The sequence below is a fragment of the Gymnogyps californianus genome, chromosome 9 (assembly GCF_018139145.2).
Source record: "Gymnogyps californianus isolate 813 chromosome 9, ASM1813914v2, whole genome shotgun sequence".
In the NCBI taxonomy this organism is placed as follows: Eukaryota; Metazoa; Chordata; class Aves; order Accipitriformes; family Cathartidae; genus Gymnogyps; species Gymnogyps californianus.
This window is the reverse complement of record NC_059479.1, coordinates 22,411,954-22,432,437: the sequence shown is the minus strand read 5'-3', so window position 1 is coordinate 22,432,437 and position 20,484 is coordinate 22,411,954. Positions and strand designations below refer to the sequence as shown.

The window sequence follows — 20,484 nt, the reverse complement described above, 5'->3', positions numbered from 1 at the left end:
GAGACGAGCTCACCGGACCCTGTTTCTCCCCATTTTGGGTTTTTTTTTTTGGCTCTGGGTTTGGATTTAGCAGCTCAGTGATGGTTTTTAGCTTGCTTTCCCTGACGCAGAGCAGAGAGCAGGGCCGGCAGCTGGCCTTCCCGAGGCAGGGGAGCCCCGCATGCTGCCGGAGCGGCGCAGGCGCTCACTGCATGGGCTGACTTGTTGGGGTTCGCCCCGGGCAAACACCGGGGCCCTCCTCGGGGAGGAGAAACAACCCTCCCGCAGCGCCTGCAGCGAAGCAACCTGCTTTGAGCACCCACTCGTCACCCCATCCCTGGGGACCAGCTGGGATGGGGACCCCCGGGGCATGCAGCCGCCTCCCCGCCCTGCCCAGCGGCACCCCCAAAAGCCCCTTTCTTGGCCATCTCGTGTCAGGCACCAAACCAAAGCTTTTGTTTCAAGCTCTTGGCCTTAATCTGCCTGCCCGCAGATCTGTGCGTAAAAGGGAGATGAAATCCTTCCATCTCGGGGGGATGTTGCGCGAGCGAGTGTGTTGGTGCTTGCCAAGGAGTCAGGCGTTTCGGCCGGAGGGTTTGTACAAACCCTGTGTGAAGCAGCAGGAGCTCGCTTAATAAAGCTGGAGCCCGCCGAGGTGGAAATCAAATCTAATGGCAGCTCCTGAAGTGAGGCTTGTGCCTCCTGTGCACCGTCTGAATCGGGTCCGATGGAAAAAAAAAAATCATCTGTGATTAAAGATTGACGGTAATTACATAATGGGTATGCACCAGATGATGCCCAGACAAGCTCCCTCCTGGGATTTCCCAACTTTTGGAGTGTTTAACTTTGCAATCATCCTAAAGTGTTTCTACCATGGGGGGTAATTATTGATATTACGGCAGCACCCGACGCGATTGCACAAGGCTCAGCAGCGGCACCGTGGCCGCTGGAGCCGGGCTTGTGGGCGAGCCTGCGTCCTCTGATAGCCGGGGCAGCCCTGGGGCACGGCCAGGCACTAGAGCTGGATCTCCCCATTCCATACCCAGCATTGCAACGGCCGAAACAAAGAAAATAAGAGAGAAAAGCTGCTTTTTGGGTCTATCGGCGAAGCGAGCAGAGCAGCCGGGGACGTGCGCTTGCTCCGTGGCGAGCCGGTGGCGAAGAGGCAACGTCAAGACGTTCTTGATGGCAGGCCAGCTATTAATCCATGTATTTTAGCAAAAACCCGTTTATTCCTTAAAGTTTGTGTAAGCAATGGAAGCGGGGAGCACTGGCGGTGGGGGGAGCTTGTCTGGGATTAAACTCGCCTGAAAGCCAAGCACGCCAAGCTCGCGAGCCCAGGGAGAGCTTAATTAAAGGAGAAGCGTTTCCAAGAAAATAATACGGGGTATTTAAACGGGATATTTTTGTTCTGGGCCCAGAATGTCTCCTTTCCCTCTTCAGTGTCAGCTTTAATAAAACAAAATGAGATCTCCAAGAAAAACAAATTGGAGCTCTTAAAAGGCGTTGCGGAGATAAAAATCAGTAACACTGTTGCTGGTAACACCTTGGGTTATTAAAACGGAAAGAATGCTAACGATGCGATTTGCATCGGCCTTTCTTGTGGCTGCGCCCCGGCGGGAGCTCGCTCGCCCTGGGAGGGGGGCGCGGGCACCGCACGGCCCTGGCACCCCTCACCGCGGCCTCTGGGCTGGGGTGGGGGTGCAGGGAGCGGGCGGCTGCGCTGGCTGGGCAGATTGGGGCGTATTTGGGAAACGGTCAGGCGGGGGGCGGATTTTGGAGGGCTTTATTTTATTTTCCTAAGGCTGGTGAATACCGCTCTGCCGAAAGCTCGCAGGGTCAGGAGCGGTGCTGAGGTCAAATACTAAAAGACTTGAAAAAATGGCAAGAATCAGGATTCAGGGGACACCAAACTTAACAAAACAAATTAAATCAGGGCTGATCTTGTTGGAAAGGATACCATAGCCCATCAGAGCTCTTTCAGAGGCGACGAACGTGTGGATGGAAATACCAAGGTGGACTTATTATGGCCTGAGAGCTGCTGGGTGCGGCTTTGTTCGCCACACCGAGATGCCGGGCTGGGGAACTAGGGTTGCCTCCTCGAAACCCAGTGCCCTGATCTAGCTGGTACGGCTGAGCGTGCCGAATCCTGTACTGAAGGGCTGCTCTCAAAGTGCCCCGGCCGCTGGCAGGCTCTCCTGGCTGCGTGGCTGCGGGTTGCTCCCCGGGATGCTGAAGCAGGGATGTGGGGAGGGTTGGGAAGCAGCCGGTGATGTGGTTTTGCACTTTGGTCCCTCGACCATCCGCTTGTACCTTCCCGCAGGAAGAGTGGATTAAAAGCTGCCCCTTTTTTTCCATGTGCTTCCATCCTGACCAGAGCTGACCATCTCCTGGTCGGAAGCTGGCGGAGGCCACCACTGCCTTCCCTGGGTACCACCTGAGGTCTGCGGGGATGGAAGCAGGGCACGGGCAGGCACGGGGGTGATGCTGCTGACCCAGGTTTGGGGCGAGGAAGCCCAGCGCTGCTGTGGGGTCCTGTCTGTCCGTCTGTCTGCCAAGCAGGAGGATGCTTTTGGACAGGGTGGCTTTCAAATGCCTGGTGTGATGCCGTCCACCCCATAAACCCAACCCGCCCCTGCCTGCCAGTGGGACGGGGGTGCAGAGGCCAGCTCCTGCCTCGCTGCCGTGCCTGGCTCCATCAGATAAGGCAATTATAGCTTTATCGCTTAATTGCAGGGTATAATAATAGCAGTGTTATTGAGATAGGACCTTGCCAAGGGGTGAATATCGACGGTGTTGGGTTTTTGGTTTTTTTTTTCTTCTTTCAAAATAAACTCGTCGGGGCCTCGGCGCTGCTGGAGGTGTGAGGTCTTTGCGGAGCTCCTCCTGCCCGTACCCCACCGCGTCCCCTGCCCGCGGGGAAATTCAGCATCAAGTAAAAGCCGTGCCAACCACCCCGATGCCAGGGAAGCTCGCCCACAGTCAGTGAGAAACCAGCCTGGGAGGGGAAAGGGTGAGGACTGACAGGGATGTTGTCACGGCTTTTCCCTTGCACCTTGGGAATGCGGTTTCCATCCCTTGCAGGTTTTTCCTGTCCTGCTTGGCAGGTTGCGGGGTGCATGCTCGCCGCTGCACATGGGCATCAGGCTAATGCTGGGTAGCCGGATGCCCTCGGGAGGGAGAGCCGGGTGCGCATCCTAAAGCCCTCTCACGAGGCTTTTGCGCTCTCGGTGTCGTGTGTGAAATGTTTGACCGGTGCCCCTGCGCCGAGATGGGCAAAGGAAAATTTCATACTTGGCAACGCTTTCCCAGCCTGCTGGGGCTGGCGTGGGAGAGGTGAGCGAGACATCGGCCCCGATACCCGGAGCTCTGCTTGTCTCTGACCCGTGGGGTCCCGGTTTTCCACTGTCCCCGTGGAACCCTGTGGCCGTTGAGGTGGCTGTGCGCTCCCAGCGTCGGGATTTGGGGCATTTCCCTGCCCAGACTGGCCTGGCTGGGGATTTTCTGCCTTGAAAATGGGGATTTTCGAGACCCGTATTGGTGCAGGGTGGGTTTCTCACCAAGAACTGAAGTTCTGCTGTGTTTGTCCTGACATCTGCAGGGTAGGGTGATAAAAACTCAGGACGTCTTGGGACGAGGGATGGTGTCACAGGCTTTTAGCTGGGAGAGCCCGGCCCTTGGGATCTGCATTTTGGGAGAGGGCCTTTATTAAGGGAGATTCATATAAAATCAAATGTGTTGCCCAAAGCTAAGAAATCATGGCAGATTTTTTTTTTTTTTAAGCTGTTAAACTCTGCCCTGCTTCAGTTCATCAACCAAAGCGTGAACCAAACAGCTCAGGAGTGGAGGTACTTCAGGTCCTGATTTGACCTCTGTGGCTGGCTGTTAACCCTCGCTGGCCCATCCTAAACTACACCCGGAGATAAGATTAGGCCCAATCTGGCTTTCGGAGCTTGTTTCCCTCCCTTGGGACAACATCCCCTGACCCCAGGTTTCCCAGCCACCCCATCTGCAGCCTCCCCCGCCACGGTTTGTGCCCCACTGGCCTCATAAAACAAAACACGCCACAGAAAAAAGCAGAAAGCAGTTTTTACAGCAGGGTGGCGGTTGCTTAGATTTTTATTGCGGGATGAAGAGGGAAGGAGAAAAAAAAAAAAAACAAACAAAAAGCTGTTGGGAAGATGATGCCGGGCAGAGCAGCACAAAAAGCAACATCTTTGGGGGTTTTAATGTTTCCTTTGCTTCCGAAGCCGGGTGATGTTGGCCCCGTGGCCACATACTGACACTTTTTGCAGCAGATACAGCCCTTTCTTTTATCACTCGGCTATGCTGGGGCAAAGCTCAGGCTTTGTCTGAGCATTTGAATTTGGGAAGATGATGAAGAGCTGAAAAAGCAGGATGCCGGGGCCGGTGTGCAAGCGGCAGGTTGTTGGCTGGTTTTCCCATTAGTCAGGGCTGGTGATGAGTTGATCTCCTTTTCCATTTTCCTCTGAATGAATCAGTTTTGGCTCAGCCCGATAGTCAGACTGGTTAAGCAAGAAGCAGCTGGTATTAGTCTCATTAGCAATCGAGACAGAAGCGAGCCTCTCCCTGGCTCTGCAAACGTTGTCACAGCCCGCAGCCGCCGTTGTCTCAATGCCCAGCGGGACTGGCAGCAGCGCGGGACCCCCCCGAGCCCTGGCTGGGGGGCGGGATTCGGCTTCTCCATCACCCCATTCCCTTCCACCTCCGTGCGCCTCCCGGCTCCTCAACACGCTGAAGCTTCGTGGCCAGGTCGAACCAAGTGGTGGATGCAAACGGGGATCTGCATCCCATGCTTTCTGCTGTCCTAGTGCGTTTGTCCTTGGTCAGTGCCGCAGCACAGATTTTTTTAGGGGGGGGGGAATTCAGCTTCAGGTTGCCTGCAGTTGCTGCTCGGCTGCAGCGGGGAGCACGGCTCAGCTGCGTTTACCGTTCCCGTCCCAAGGCAGCCCCAGTTCAGAGTTGGTCCTTGGCCAGCAGAAAGGGCTTGACATTTTGCCGCGACTTCGGCTGTAGCAGTTGGGATCTGGGAGCCCTTCCTACCCGGGGAAGGGGTATGCGAGCAGCAGCGAGCTGCGGGCTGCCTCCGCTCAGCCCTGCGGCTGCAGACCCCCGGGGTGCAGATTGACGCTGGTCTCACCGGTCTGTCCTTCGTTGCTGGCGCACGGCACAGACACTTGGCTCTGCAGCGGCATTTGGCACCCCTGCCCGGCTCTGCCCATCCGTAATGCCACTGTCACGTGTGTGCACCAGCTCGCCGCGGCCAGGCAAGGCTTGGGAAGGGAGCGCCCCGTGTCGGGGTCATTGCAGAGGCTGAGCAATCTGATGATGCTTCAGTAAACAGATTGTCCCCAGCGCTGTCACGGAGCGGCTGGTGGGCTGGTGTCCTCCAGCAGATCTCCACGGTCCAGTGCTGGGGCGAGCGGCGGGGTTAGATTCACTCCACACTTGGGGCTTTGCATCCCAGGGCTGCCCGTGGCCCCTCACATCCTTCCTTAACCCCAAAATCCTGGCAGGCTTCAGCTCTACGCCGCTGAAGCTGCTTGGCCCCTGCTCTTCCCTTTCCCCTGGGCATGGATGGGCTTCACGGGAGAAATTAGAGCTCAGGCGCTTGAAAACAAGCCCGGGGACTGCGGCGTGTGTTACCTACAGCAATCCCACACCTGGCACCTGTGGAAAGAGGGTAATTTTGATTCCTGCCCCTACCCCAAAATGCAGTATTTCCATGGGGAGGAAGAGGAGGCTCCCGGCCACGGAGGTAGGATGTATGGCTTTTAAACCTGAATCGCAGGAGGACCAAAACTTACCCAGTAACTGATAGAAACCTTCATTAACCTGCCCTGTTATTTATTCCGATTTCAAAGCCCTTGATGCAGCAAAAAACGAAGGCATTTTTGTGGGGAAGGGCATTAATATTTCACTGGGCTTCGAAGCACTTTGCTGCCGAGGCACTTTAAATGGTACGGGCTGTCCCCGGTTCCCCTCGGTCTCGTTAAACATTGCGCGGCTCCGGGGAAGCCACGGCGTGGCTCTGCCCGCAGCCGTTGTGTGGGCTAAAGCCCTCCGGGGGTTGCTTTTTTAATATATATGTATATGTATGTGTATACATAGATGCACACAGGCTTATATATATATGCACACGTACGGATGTGTGTGTGTATATGTATTATGGATCGCCATTCAAGGTGCACGGGCAGGAGCTGGAGGGCTTGGGGCTGGGTTCCCGAGATGCTAATGGGAAACGCGGGGCTGGGTACCGTCCTGCGCAGGAAACCCCGATGCTTCGGCCGTGGCTTTTCTCCACCCGCCTGGAGCATCAAAGGGCAGGGCTGGCCCTTCCCTGCACCGCGGGGCGGCTGCCGAAGCCACCCGGCGTCTGAAAAACTTTCAAATGAGAGCAGGTCAGCCAAAAGTAACAGCCCATTGGCAAAGGGGTATAACCTGTTTCTTGTTGGGGAAAAAAAAAATGAAATGAAATGAAATATTGCTGTTCTTCAGTTTCCTTTAGCTATTGGATTCGCTTAATTACAGCATGGTCTATTTTTCTGAGATATCTAGTTGTTCTCAAATGTGTGCTTTAATGTAAGGAAACTCCAAGAGATTAAAATCGCACGGATATTTTACCCCTCTTTTGGCCTCCGGGTGTTTGGTGTAATGATGATACGCAAGTCTTGCGTCGTTTGGGGATTTTTTCCCCCGTCAGTAGGCTTCAGGAGCTCTGTCCAAAGGCATTAGTGTCTCTGTGCTGGAGACCCAGGGGAAACTCTCTGGCACCGGAGGAGGAAATAATTTCCCGATGGCCATCAGGAGAAGAGCCCAGATCTTCCACCACGGAGCCGTTTTGCCGCACGGACGCGGCTGGGGCAGCCTGGGATGTTGCCCTGGCTGTGTGCCCACTCGAGGGCTCTGCTCAACCTGCTTACAAACAGCTTTTCTTCATTTATTTTGATTTTTAAAGATATTCACTCAACAGACGAGACTCCCCAATGGATCCCTCACTGCGGTCAGTCATCACTTTGTGCTGTCCCTCACGCCACGGGAGGGTTTGGGCTGGGGCTGAGCACCGGGACCGGCCCCGGGGAGCCGCCGGTGTGGTGGGAGAGCCCCGATGGAAGAGGCCATTGCAGAGAGGTGTTATCTCCTTTGGGAACGAAGCTCGGGGGCAAAACAACTTAAAAGCCGACTGGCGCAGCCTGGAGAGGGGCCTCCCTTCGGAAAGCGCCCGCAGCAGCCGCTGCTGCCGCCTAGATTTTCCCTTTCATATTTCTAGCCCCGTATATAGTCTGGTATTGGGCGGACTTTGTCTTCGGGGAAACTGGGGCCTTGTTGGGTGTAAGCAAATAAGTAACATAACTGAAATATTTTGATAATATTCGGGCGGGCGGCTCTGCTCGGCTGCCGTAGGGGAGGCAGCGCTGCCGCCCCAGCTCTCTCCGTCTCGGGGTGCTTGCCCCAGGCGGGCTCAGGCTGAGGTTGCCGCAGCATGTTTTGCCCCGGAGCTTGGGGAGCTCCGTGGGGTGGTTACGGGGCAGGGGGGGGTTTGGGGGAAGGATGCTGCCGTGCAGCACCGTGGCAGGGCAGAGCCAGCAGCGCCGGCAGTGCGTGTGGCTGCCGCTGGGAGAAACGTGGGGGATGCTTTCTTCCAACCTTGCTCATCCTCGGGGTGCCCCAGCCTTGGCCGACGGGCGCTTGGGAGATTTGGCTCTTCCCACGCCAACCCTGTCCCCATCCCACCGAAGGAAGGCTGCCGGCAGGTCCCACGCGCCCAGGCAGGGCACAGCCGTGCTTCCCGGCACTCTCCAAAGCATCAAACAGCCTTCGGGGTTCAAAAGACAGCAGGTGGCTGCGGGTGATGGCAAGGACACCCCAACACAGGGCTGGGGGTGACGAAGCCATCAGGGGTGGCAGGAGCCGTCCCTCCCTGCAGGGCTCCCATGGGGTACGGTTTTTGGGGAGGTGCCTTTACAGACTGTTGGGGTGCAATGTGACAAGAGCCAGGCACCGCATTGCGCTGGAGGGGATGGACAAGGGACACTTAATGATTAATCAGTCCCCAGGAGGGACGTGGGAAGGTGTCTCCGCTGAGCACCACACACCTGGAAAGGGTTGGGCCGACTGGGAGACATGGAGGAGAGGAGGGGAAACGATGTGCAGTGCTGAAACCCGGGCTGGGGTTGTTCCTGCTAGAGGAGGGAAGGTGCATCACTGCCTTCAGCTCTCTAAAAAGTTGCAAAAAAGGTAACAAGCTGTTCTCTCTGTCGGGTGAGGGACAGGTTGCAAAGTGATGCTTTGAAATTTTGCAGCAAGGAAGGTGTTGGTTGGGAGAAATACTTGGAGTGCAAGAAGACCAGCCCTTGTCTAGGGGAAGGTTGGAGATGCCCATCACCGGAGGGTTTGGAGAAGAGGCCGGGCAGAAGTCTGCCAGGGCTGGGAGGAGACCGTAGATGTCCTGCAATGGCACCTATTTGTCTGAAAAATGGTGGTTTAAGTGTCTGGGCTGGGTGGAGGAGCTGTGGCCAGGGCTCCTGGGTTTGGTCTCAAGCGCGCTGTGACTCTCCCCTTAATGGTCAGGGCTGGCAAAGGGCTGGAAGTATTTTTCTTTCTGAGTATCCTTAATTAACTGAAAGGGAAGGCTGTCAAGTACCTGACCGGGAGGGGAAAAAGATCTTCATGAGCCTGTGACCAGTCCAACATTTTGCCTCCACTTATTTTCCCTGGCCTCTTTGTTTTCCCTTTGAAAAAAGGGTGTTTTTCTCTTTCCCTCCATTTAACTGCTATTTATTTGCTGGTAAGTGGAAGGAATTCAGCTGGGATCAGCCCGGCTCCTGCCAGCAACTGGAGTTGAAAAGTTTCCGTGGCGGAGATGTAAGAGCAGAGCAGGGGGGTTGTTTTCCACCCGCCGCCGGTCCTCACTCTGTGGGTCCCTGCGTCACAGCCAGCCAGGTTGGGTGGATTTAATTCTCCTTTTTTTACTGGGATGTTGACAAGTGCCTGTGGGAGTTGCAGTGGGAGGAGCATGGACCCGGGCCGGAGGGTTTCTTCTCGCCGTTAATGCGAAACAGAAGATGGCTCGGGAGAAATTTGGCAAAGAGGGAAACTTTTCTGTCTCTTCCAGCTTGGAAAAAAGCATCCTTTCTTACCCCAGCCTCCCCGCAGAAGGTGGAGGATTCCCAAACACAGCCCAGGCGGGGTTTGCCAGAGGGAGGGAGAGGAGACAGAAAGCGCCCGGTGATTTCACAAGGGATGGAGCAGTCTCGGGCCACCAGCCGCGTTTTGGGAAGGATACCCAGCCTGCCTCCCATCACGGGCCGGGAGCCGTCCCATCTTCTCCCTAAGGCATCAAGGGGTTGGGATGCCCGAGGTGCTTTCACCCTGGAGTAACGTTGGGGCTTTTGGGGGTCCTGCAGCCGTGTCTCCGGTATAATATCGCCATGTGCCAGCTGCGGTGGTGGGTTTGTGCCGGGCATAGGCACCCATAGGGATGCACACGGATGCTGTGCCTGGCTGGGAGATGAACCATTGACCTTGGCGTGAAGGGCCTTGTTGGCATTGCCCCCTCAGCCCGGCCCACGAGCTACGGCGCTGCTTTGCCTTCTGCTCTGACACGCGCTGGCCGGGAGCCACGACCTCTGCGTCCCGGCAGTGTATCACAAAGCCAGCCAAGCTGCTCCAAGCCGGGGAAATGCCGTAACAGCCACGTGCGTGGGATGGCTGGCAGGGCGCTGGGGCACAGGTAAGCGTGGGGCAGAGGGTGAGGTGCCCCCAGATTCACCCTCCTGCCCTTTTGGGGTTTCAGGTGTGTCCCCCAAAAGTGGCAGCGCTCATCTGGGTCCCAGACTGGGAAGCAGTGGCTGGCGCTGGCCGGCCGTATGTCCCGGCACTGCTGGCCCAGTCCTGGTGCCAGTGCCAGTGCCAGGCTGGGACCAGCGGGCAGGCTGCCGTTCACGCTGCTCCTGTCCTCGCAGGCGCCCACCCCCTTGCATCCTCCCTGCCCTGTTTGCAAACGTGATGTTTTTGCCTTGGATGGACGAACACGTCTTGCAGAGCGGTCTCTTGGTGCTGGTGGTCTCCAAAAGGAGATAAAGTGGTGGGGCGAATTCCTGAAGCTCCACCACCCCCGTCCCTCAGCTGCACCGTCCTCCCAGTTGTTTGTGTGCTGCAGGAACTGGTAACCAGTATGAACCTACCAGTTACAAGAAGTGGCCGTGGTGAGGATTCGGAGGAGATGACATGTTTTTGGGCTGGAGGAAGAGGAAGGGGGTCACCACCGCCCTGTTGGGGACGGGAGGATGGTCGTGGCAGGGTGTGAGTGCTGAGCTGTTCCCAAGCAAGCGCTTCGTGCTCTTGTACAAGTGACTGGAGGAGGTTAATCATAGTCAAAGCCCAGTGAAGTTTGGTCAGGTCACGGCTTTTCCAAAGGCTTAAAATTTCGGACGTGCAGCAGCCGGTGTCCGGGGCCACGGCTGACCCACACTGTCCCGCCGGAGTTAATCATTGCCGTCGGCTCCGGGACCTGCCTGGCTTCAGCAATGGGAACCGTTTCCCAAAAAACACAGGGTGAGGAGCCAGCACATGGGGCCTGGAGGAAACCCCAACCCGCCAGGGTGCATTGGGCTGGGGAGAGCCGGGGCCCCTGACCCTGACCTAAACCCAAACCCTAACCCTGACCCAGACCCTAACCCAAACCCTAATCCTGACCCAGACCCTAACCCAAACCCTAATCCTGACCCTGACCCAAACCCTCACCCTGACCCTGACCCAGACCCTGACCCTTTGCTCTCCCTTTCATTTTATAAGGTAGACATTGTGTTTATTGCCCTGTTGGAAGCAATGTGGTCACCCAGAGCGGGGCAACCTGGAGCAGCCGCTGGCAGCCGCTGGGGACCCCCCCCGCTCTCACCGCTTGCCCCAATGGGCCCCGTGCTGCCATCTGTGCTTGGGGCTGGATGGGGAGGGAAGGACCTGGTCTGCTTTGGTCACCCAGTCCCAGCTGGGAGGTCCCTGGGTCTGCTGGTCGAGCCCCAAGCCGCTACGCTAGGAGATGTGGCCGCTGCGTGCCGGGAGTGTGTAAATCCGGAATCGCCCAAATTAAGCCCAGGAATCATAAAACTTGGGGTCTGGCCCCCATCTGCTTGCCTCGCTGAGGGTGGGTTCTCCAAAATGGGGCTGGGGGCTATGGTGGTTTCCCCACCATGTTTTCCCCATCGTCCCGCTGTAGAGCTGCCAAATAAACACGGGGGCTCCTGTCCTTCGGGCGAGTGCCCTGCATCGCAGGGGGGACATCCGAGGGGCATCACAGCTGGGGAGAAAAAGTATATAAAAAAAAAAAGGGAAAGATGGAAAAAATGAGGAGGAAGGCCTCCTGGGTTTGGCACCGTGTGTTTGGGTGAGCGTCGGGAGCTATGGGGGCAGCTGGACCCCGGGCCGGTGCCTGCGGTGCTGCGCTCGCTGCTGGTGTTCCTGACACTGGAAGGAGTTTTTTTATATATATATAAAAAAATACTTTCTTCTCCCTGTGGGTGTGTTTTGAAAAGGGGCTTGGGAACAATGAGGATTAACAAGCAGATACAGAATTAAATGCAGGGTTTGAGTCTTCAAATGTGTGCACATTTCAGAGCGCATGTTTGTGCCAAGATAAACTCTGTCAGGAATAAACATCGTTTTACATGAAAGGCTAATTACAGATTGGCGCTCCGTGGGTGGGAGGAGGGAATTTTCACCAATTAAAATGGAACTTTTCTGTTTTTCATAAAATTGCTGGATTAAAACGCAGCCAGGGGCTGGTGAGGTGTTTGACAGCGCAGTTGAAGGAGGGGATGCTTGCCCCCCAGATGCGGGTTTTTTTCCCCCAATACTAAAGAGCTTCTGCCAGTTAATTCGGGCTGGAGCTGCCTGAGGGCACTGGTTTTGCCCAACAGCAGTTGAACGCCAAGAGCTGCCCTCCAGGCGTGCAGCCTTGGGCTCTCACCCGCGAAGATGGGACATGGGCAAACTTGGTCCAACCCAACATCACCTGGAGTCACCCAACATTGGAGAGATTGGAGTAACAAGATCCTCAGCCTCCTCGAGGGCGTAGGTCATGGAAAGACGTCTGGATGGGACGTGGTGGATGGGAGCATGTGTTGAGATGAAGCTGTTGCGACCGTAGCTCCTATTTGTTGGGTAACTTTAGTGTGTGGTAGGTGAATCATCTCCCAAAAATTGTAAGCCAGAAGGCGACACGGAGAAGAAGAACCTTCCTGGCCTACCGAGGGGAGTGCTGGAGAGAAAAATCCAGCCTGGGCACATGGTGGGTTTCAGCTGCAGAGCACATGCTGCCTTGTTGCTTTTGGATGGATTTCACAAGAATTTGCTTTTCTGGACCGGCTCTGGAGCCTCTGAGGCTGAGTGGGAGCTGGGCTGCAGATGGGGAGGACGTGATGCAGCTCAGACATGAGCTTGAACACCATTTTGCTCTAACCGGGGTCAAATTTTATGGTTTTGGGATGAAACGATGCAAAATGTGGCTGGGGCTGCGTTTCTCCAAGCCGTTCAGCACACGAACCTCAGGCAAACACTCCGCGCCTGCTGCTTGCCAAGCGAAACCACAGATTTGTCTCCATCTCTATTTAACGTGGCCACAGGGCAGCTAATATTGGGACTTTTCTCTCACATAAGCTGATATCTGTCACTTAGTGGTTACAGGAGGCGGCCTGGCCATCGTCTCTTAAAAGTCCCCTGCATCCTTGAGAGCAAGGGAAGGCAGAGAGGCCTGATCAGGAGAGATGTGATGGGTTTTTTAAAGCAAAGTCCATTCCCAGCCTGCTCTGCTCCCGTGCCCTGTGCTCCTGAACCAGTTAAAAATTGATTTTTTAAAAGTCTCCTATGGCAAAGACTGGATGGAAGCTCGCTGGGTCTGTTCTCTGATAAGCTGTTGTGTTATCCATGGTCATGGGACCATGCCACGATGACGGTAGCTGCCACTTCTCCTACGACATTCACATTTTTCCTTAGTCTGTCCTAATACCGCCACAAATGGGTCACTGAAAGGGTCTTTAGTTAGACCTGGCCTTGAATAATTCCTCTGAATAATTCCATTTATTCCAATTTTCAGGCTGTTAAGGAATTGTTTTAGAAAGAAGGGAGGGGGGAGAAGTCAGCCAAACCTGATAAAAGAGGACTTTGTTCTGAAGCTTTAGGGTATGGTACCAAGCAGGGCTTGCTATACAATTAATGAGTTTATCTGGCTTTTAGCTGCACGTGATGCACGGTGGCTGCCACCGCACCGCCCCACCACCACCTCCCGTCCAGAGGAGCCGGGTTGCTCCTCAGCTTCGGTTTGCTGCTCCTCAGCTTCGGTTTGCTGCTCCTCAGCTTTGGTTTGCTGCTCTTTAGCTTAGTTTCCCTTCCTGCCGTGCATCGCGGTGGCCTCCTCAGATATAAGTTTGCGTCTGCCTTTATTTAAGCCTTGACCAGCCCTCCCGGGATGGGCTCAGTCCGCGGGGGGTGTTGAGCACATGGGGCCAAGCCGTTGGGAGCGTTTCAGGCTTTAGTTTGAGCGAGCAAGAGGATGACGCAAATTGCTTTTTAAGGGCACAGGATGAAACAGCTCCTTCATTTTCACTGCAGATGTGCCGCGGGTGGCATGCATTAGCTCCATGGAGAGGGGCTTACAGCCGTCCGCTTCCCCATAGTGTCTGCATGGGCAGACCCACCAGGTTGCTTGGGCTCCCAGGCCACCCAAAAAGGGAGCCAGGTAGGGCTGGGAAGGGCTTTGAAGATGTGCGATGAGGTTTGTCGTGCCAGCAGAGCTTCCTTGTCCCCAGAAAACACGAGTCAAGAAATTACTTATTTCTTGGAGGAAGTGGTGCAGATGGGGAGATGGAGGCAAATTATCTTTGGCTGCCCCATTTCTCCTCCGAGAAATGCCAGGTGCCTGGGGAAGGTGACCCTCCGCAGCGTGTCCCCGTCCCCTCCAGCGGCCGCCCTGTCCCGGCCGCACGGCGCGAGCGGGAGAAGCCACGGGAAGCGAGGGAAGACACTTCCTCCAGCGACGGATCTGAGGTCACCTCCTGGCCCTTGATCCCTCCAGCCGGGGGTATTTGGGTCAGCGGGGAAGCACGGCTGAGAGCGACATCCCTTCCTTCGCTCTCCCTGGAGATTCATTTTTAAAGGAACAAATAGGCTCGGCCGCAAGTACTACACAGTACGACTTTTTAATGATGTTTTTTGGAACAATAGCTAAATACCGGGGGGGTTGGATCTGCGTCTCCGAGCGGTGATGTTTTCCCCTGTTGTTTTGCACCTTCCTGCGCTCACCTTGGTCTGCTCCGCCGTGCCCAGAAACCTTTTTCTGCTCAGGAAAATACCGGCAAGGAAGGAGCTTTTCATTCTTTTGGGATGGCCTTGCTGGAAAGAAAGCTGATCTGGTGTCTGGTGCGTGGGACATGCCTGGACTGACCCCGGGGGCCCTGCCCACCTCTTTCTGCCCTGAACACGTGGACATGGTGCTCACAGCCCTCCCTGGCCCCTCAGCATCGCCAGCCCCATTGCAGGTCCTGACCCCCACATGCCAGTCCTCCTCTGCCACAGGGTTCCCAGCAGTGTTGTCACCCACTGGCAGGAGGAGGACCTGGTGGCCGAGGCATGCCTGGTCCCAGAGCTTCTCCATTGTGGGTAGAGCTTGATGATGTTGGGCTGGTGGACAAATGGGTCACCTCCCCCGTTTTTACTCTGTCTTGAGCCCGGGGTGAGCGGTGCCAGGGAGGACGGCTTGGCTTGGTCGTGTTACCCACATCTCCTACACCACTGCATCACCGTTCCCTCTGGAGATCTTCAGCCACTGTATTCCCTTGTCCGTGTTGAAGGCCACATTGCTTTAGACTTGCCACGGGCCAACAGTTTGGCTGTCTTTGTTAAGTCAAGGTGGGAAGGAGCAGTTTGCGGAGCTTTAGCTGGAGCTTTACCCTGTGTGATCATGCTGTGGGAGGGCTGCTGATGGGATGCTCTCCTTGGTCAACCTCTCTACTCCAGCAAAGGGGCACCAGACTCATGCTGGGCTCTTCCCATACCCCAGAGCATCCCCAGGACCACCAGGAAGATCCCATCAGCTCTGGAGGAATGCAGGGCTGCAGGTGGCCTGGGCTTGGGTGGCAGCTCAGGCTGCTGCTGTCCCCCAGCCCGCTGCCATCCCTGCCGGAGCAAGCAGTGAGGAGTGGGGTCCGTGCGCCCGGGGGGGGTCACGGCTCCCCAGCTGCTGTTTTATCGCCTTCAGGAGGGGCTGCGGGTGGGAGCAGGGTGGCATGGATGTGGCTGGTCTCGGCATAACTCGCAGTGCCAAGCAGGGTCAGTGGAGAGGTGGCTGTCAGGGAGGGACAGCGCGCATTGAGCCACCTCTAATATTGCCAGCCCCCAAATCAGAAGTCATCTTCACTCCCCTTCGCCAAAGGAGAGTGCTTTAAATGCCTTTTTTTTTTAAACTAAAAAAGTGGTTTCTGAAGCATTTAGTGTTTCTGTAAAGGCATCCCTTGGAGAGGGGGTTTTTCGGCCATCGCCAGCTGAGTCCCCCCCACAGCACCCAGCCGGGCAGCTCCAAAACCAGCCCCTTCAGCTGGTGCTCCCGGGAGGTGGTTGGACTCACGGCACCTTGAGACTTGATCAAGTCTTAACCCGGCTTCTGTCCAAGTTCTGTGCAGCTCTTGAGCTCCTTCCAGCCCCGTCCTCAGCTGGATTCGGTCCATCGTTTCTTTTAGGATCTGCTTGATCGCACCGCCCCGCTGATAAGGCTTCGTGCCTCTTGTGGGGGCTTGTCTTTGTGTGTTTCAATATCTCGCCTAGGTTATCAGCCACAGAGGGTTGCGAGGTGTGGCCAGGCTAGGAATTAACCATCTCATCCAAACCCTGTGGAAATCAGAAGCAAAGATTCCCTTTTTTTTTTTTTGCTGTGGGCTTTAAATCAAGTCGTAACTTCTCCAGCATCGGAGGAGCTGCCGAAGGGCAGCCCTGACTCAGGCTGGTTAAGCCCCGTCTGGTTTCCACCGGAGGAATGGCTGCTTCTGCCCTTCGTGTCCAGAGAAGTCCAGGAGAAACTTCAATACCGCATTACACAGATTGCCAAAAATAAACCCTTCATCCCCTGGAGTGGATCCAGGGACTCCGGCTCCGTGTCCGGAGGGGCAAGTTTGGGGCTACACTTCACCTGAACCCCGTTTTTTTCCCAACCTGTGGTTTTCTGCCATGGCTTTCCTCCAGCCTTGCCCCGACCCAGGTGAAAGGAGATCACCGCCGTCGCGCTGGGGCTAGCACAGGGGGGTAAATTGTGCAACCTGCTCTCCGGGGGCTGTTTCGGTGTGAATCACGCCGGGGCTGGAGCCGGGACCAAGGCGGCTTTCTCCTGCCCCCAGATTTTGCCGAGGTTTCTTTCCAGCGCTGGAGCTCGCCCAGCCCTCCCGGCTTCCCGGGGCTTCGCTGGGAAGCGCTGGGAAGACAAAACCCTGCTCTGGAAGTGAGGCTATTGTTCTTACTAATTTTAACTTGATGTTCTTCCCCAAGCCTATTTTTATTCATTGCTTGTGGTAAGCCCTTTCTCTAAGGTAGAGCAATTTGCCACGGGACTCTTTTTTTGTGTTTACCGATTTTAATTGAGCCATATCTCCTTTTTACAAACCCAAAGCTGGAGGAGCTTTTAAGCGCCCGTTGCTGAGCCTCTCGCCCCAGGTTTGCTTTGATCTCCGCAGGTGAGTGTGCATTTTTGGGGCCAGAGATTGATACTGCTTATTTGCATGTAAATCTCCGGGTTATTAAGATCAGAATCTGGCCCTTTAAATTTAATACTTTGCTTTATGCTTTTATTTCCGCGTTTCTTAAAGTAATTTCCAAAAATAACAAACTTCAAACATGACGGGGCCATCTAACGTTTTACTGCCTTGGCTGGAGTAGAAGGAACATTTCTGGAAGTATATTATCCAATTTAACGAGCCTTTCCCATCTTGGCTTTGCTCCCACCCCTCACCCCCTCTTGGAGTTGTTTTGGACGGCTCTTTGGAGCCGTGCCACCTAATCCTATTAGAAGGACTTTCATTACACTGTGCCTTGTGTTTATAACCAAGAAAATCAGCCGGAGAGGGGGGTCCTCTCCCTCTCCCTCGCCTTTTTGCATTTCGCCTGGTGTCGAGACGAGAGCCCGGCGAGTCCCACGAGGTTCCTGCGCAGCCCTTGCTTTTCTTTTTATTGCTCCAGTCTGCATTTATTAAGGAAGACTTTGGAGTAAATTGGGTCCTTGCAAACTTATAATTAATTTGGAAGGGTCAGTTCTTCCCAGGCTAGCGAGGGCTTCTTTGTGTGGTCCTTTTTGAAAGGCAGAGGTTGGAGAGGCTGTTACATAGCTGGGATTTGCTTTTAATAGGGACCTGGCTGTTTCCTGAAAATCTCATGGCTCTTGAAGGACAGGTTGTTATTGTGCAGGGCTGTGCTAAAAGGGTTTGCAGAGCGCTCGGTTTGGGTGCAAAAAAAACAACCCAAAAAAAGGAATAAAAAAAGGAAGGAGCACATGTCCTGGGGTCTGTGCGGGGCAGATTGCGCTCGGCAGCCCAGAGCCAGCACCTGAAGCTGGAAGATGCTCCAGGAGGTCCCCCCGCTTGGGTGCCGGGTAGGGCTGGGAGCCCCTTGTCCGTCCGTCCGTCCTGCCCTGCCCTGTGCCCTGCTGAGGGGACCTCTTGCTTCTCCTCAGAGCTGGTAGACTGAGATTTTTTTCCTTACCACATTGCTTTTCTTGAAAGTCTGCCCTTCCTCCCCAAAACAGTCACAGAAACCATTAAAGAGAGAAGGTGGAGGGCAGGGAGAAGACGACGGGCTGAAATAATCTGCAAATAATAAAAGTTTCGGAAAAAAAAGTCAGCCAGACAGACAGTGGTTTTCTCCAGAGGTGGGTTGGAAGGAGACATGAGATCACGGTCCCGCTTGGGCATTGCCCGGCAGGGCCAGGGATGTAATCTAACCTGGCACAAACCATGCATCTCCCATCAGCTCAGCTGCAACGAGAAATCCCTGCTGAACGTGGGGCAAGGGGGAGGTGAGGCAGTCGTGGCTTTGGGGAGTGGGGAGCAGTGATGGATGAGTGTGGTACCTGGAAACGCAGAGCTATAACTCAAGATATGAAACTCTTCATAGCCAAAGCCAGGGAGCAGAGGGCTCTGAGGAGCTCCGGGGGCTTTTGGCTGTGGAGATGTCCCCTATGGAAGTGGCATCAGTGAAGGCGTCATTACACGCGCAGCAAGGGCCGTTAGAGAAAAGGGTTGAAAGCTCGGTGCCTTCCTAGGACACGCATGAACCCAGCGGAGGGGAATAAAAGGAAAACCTGGCTGTGCCTCCATCACATGGGCGAACAGCGAGACGCTACGGATTACACCCCAGCCATGATGCCGGCGGGCAGCGCGGGTGGCAACCGTGTTATTCATGAGCTGCACCGTTAATTAACGGTGTGATGGGGCTGCCTCTCTGCCGAGACCACCTTCAAAGCTGGAGTCAGTCCCTGGTTGTTCCCCTCCTGGCCCCCATTTGATGTCCCACCCTGACTGTCGCCTTTCTTCTCTCTCTTCCTAGCATGGGTCGGCTCCTTGGCCATGGGCATGATTTTTTTCTGCTCTCCCATCGTCAGCATCTTCACCGACCGGATCGGCTGCAGGACCACAGCAGCCTCGGGAGCTGCCATCGCCTTCATTGGACTCCTCTCCAGCTCCTTCACCAAGTAAGGCTGCAGAGGGGCTGTCCAGCTCCTCGGCGAGCTCCTCTTCCTCACTGTTCCCTGCAGCCCCCCTGCCTACACATTGCTGCTGCCTTTTGGGGCAAAGCAGGTGGTTTCCATCCAGATGAGAGGTCTCCTGGCATCCCTACAGCCCACGCGCACACAGCCTGTTTCTCTCCAAATTGAACCAAGTTGCTCTTTTGTCCTTCTGTAACAAGAGAGTGAATTTTACCTGAGCGAGGGACTTTTTGGTTTATGGGATTTCAGCCCTCAGGTCCTTCATTTAATCTTTAAAACAGGCAACAAGAAGTTGGCGCGCCTCTTGCGGGCAGCTCCAAAGAGACGCTCGTGGACAAAACCGGTCCCCTTTTTGCAACCGATTTCACATTTGGTACTGAAAGTAAATTAATGCTTAAAATACTATTTGATGGGTTACACCTGGCAAGAGGGAGTTTCCATGCAGGGCAGACGGGAAGGGGGACGCAGACGGGGTTTGGAGCAGTTTGGGCTGCTCTCGCACCGGCTCGGGCGTTTGCGGCAGCGCGGGGCGATTGCTGCTCCTCGTTTTCCACGGCTGATCCCGTGCCATGAATTTCTGCTGGCAGGCTCTCGCCGATGGCAGGCGTACCTGATTTGATGTGAGAATCTTTCCAACCCAAGACATTTGCATCTTTGTGGGAGCAAAAAGAGGTCACCTCTGGGGTCCTTTATGCTGCACTTGTTAAATGGAGTCTCAAAGGCACCGTGGAGACACCCTCCAAAGCATCATTTGCCCCAGTTTTTCTGAATAAAAACGTTGCTTTGGGTTGGATTTCAGTTAAAATCAATATTGTTTTAATTAAAATGCTTCAAGAAGTGGGTTTTTTTAAAGCAAATACACACTAGTTTCCTGGAGGGTGACTTGCCTGTGCTGTGCTCCTCCGTGCCCACCCTGCCTGCGTGGGACAGCGGGATGCCAGCTCCCTTTTACCCTGGTCAGTGAAACCCTCGTGCTCGCCCCAACCCTGGTTCCCTGTGGATACGTGCTGTGTGATGGGTCCCCGAGTCCTCAGCTGCAGGAGCCCCCCATCACACCGGGAGGGGGGAGGCAGCTTCTGAGCCCCCTTGCAAAGCCCCAGGGACTGGGGGCGATTCCAGCCAGGGGACTTGGGATGCTAAAACCATCTCGGGCAGCAGCACGGGCAGTGGCGTGGAAGGAACCACCCTCTGCGACTTCCTCCGCAGATGCCACCCCTTTGTATTTCAAAAGATAATCGTAATATCGGAGAAAGTGCAGTTGGTCCTGAGGGAAGGTGTGCCCAGGCTCCTGGCAGCGCAAATCACAGGCGCTTCCCATGTAATCTTGCTTTCCTTCTAATCAACAAAGCTTGGACTTTCCCCACCCCCACCCCCACCCCCTTGTAAAATTTTTGTGCAAAGAAAAAGAGCTCTTGGGACCACACCGCTGCCAGTGGCTTCTTGTTGTTGTTTAAAAAAAAAAAATCAAACAGTACAGGCAGAGAAGAATATTATTTCCAGGAGAGCTCCAGAGCTGAAATCCACATTTCCTGCCTTCTCACTCTCGGTTCACATTCCTTTGGCTGCCTTTTAAGGGAGAAAGGAGCCCCTTTGCAGCTGGACCGTGGCGAGGGAAGCTGCCTTCGGCACAGCCGAGCCGGAGCCAGAGGAAGAGCAGCGGGGCTGCGGGATTTGTCAGCGCTCCATCTGGATGGCGAAGGCCGGTCCCGAAATTCAGAGCTAGCGGCTCCTGCTCACCCAGAACA

At 55.2% G+C, this 20,484-nt stretch overlaps 1 protein-coding gene across 5 annotated transcripts in view; it reads left to right on the top strand.

Moving 5' to 3' along the window:
• Positions 1-20,484, top strand: part of SLC16A2 (solute carrier family 16 member 2) — a 437,579-nt gene that overhangs the window by 8,160 nt on the left and 408,935 nt on the right. For all 5 annotated transcript variants that reach the window (XR_007766937.1, XR_007766938.1, XR_007766939.1 and 2 more), the window contains exon 2: positions 18,580-18,724. Coding sequence is in view for 1 of the 5 variants with exons in the window: in XM_050901504.1 (XP_050757461.1) it covers positions 18,580-18,724 (145 nt within the window). In the remaining 4 variants the exon portion in view is untranslated. The remainder of the gene's footprint in view (positions 1-18,579; positions 18,725-20,484) is intronic.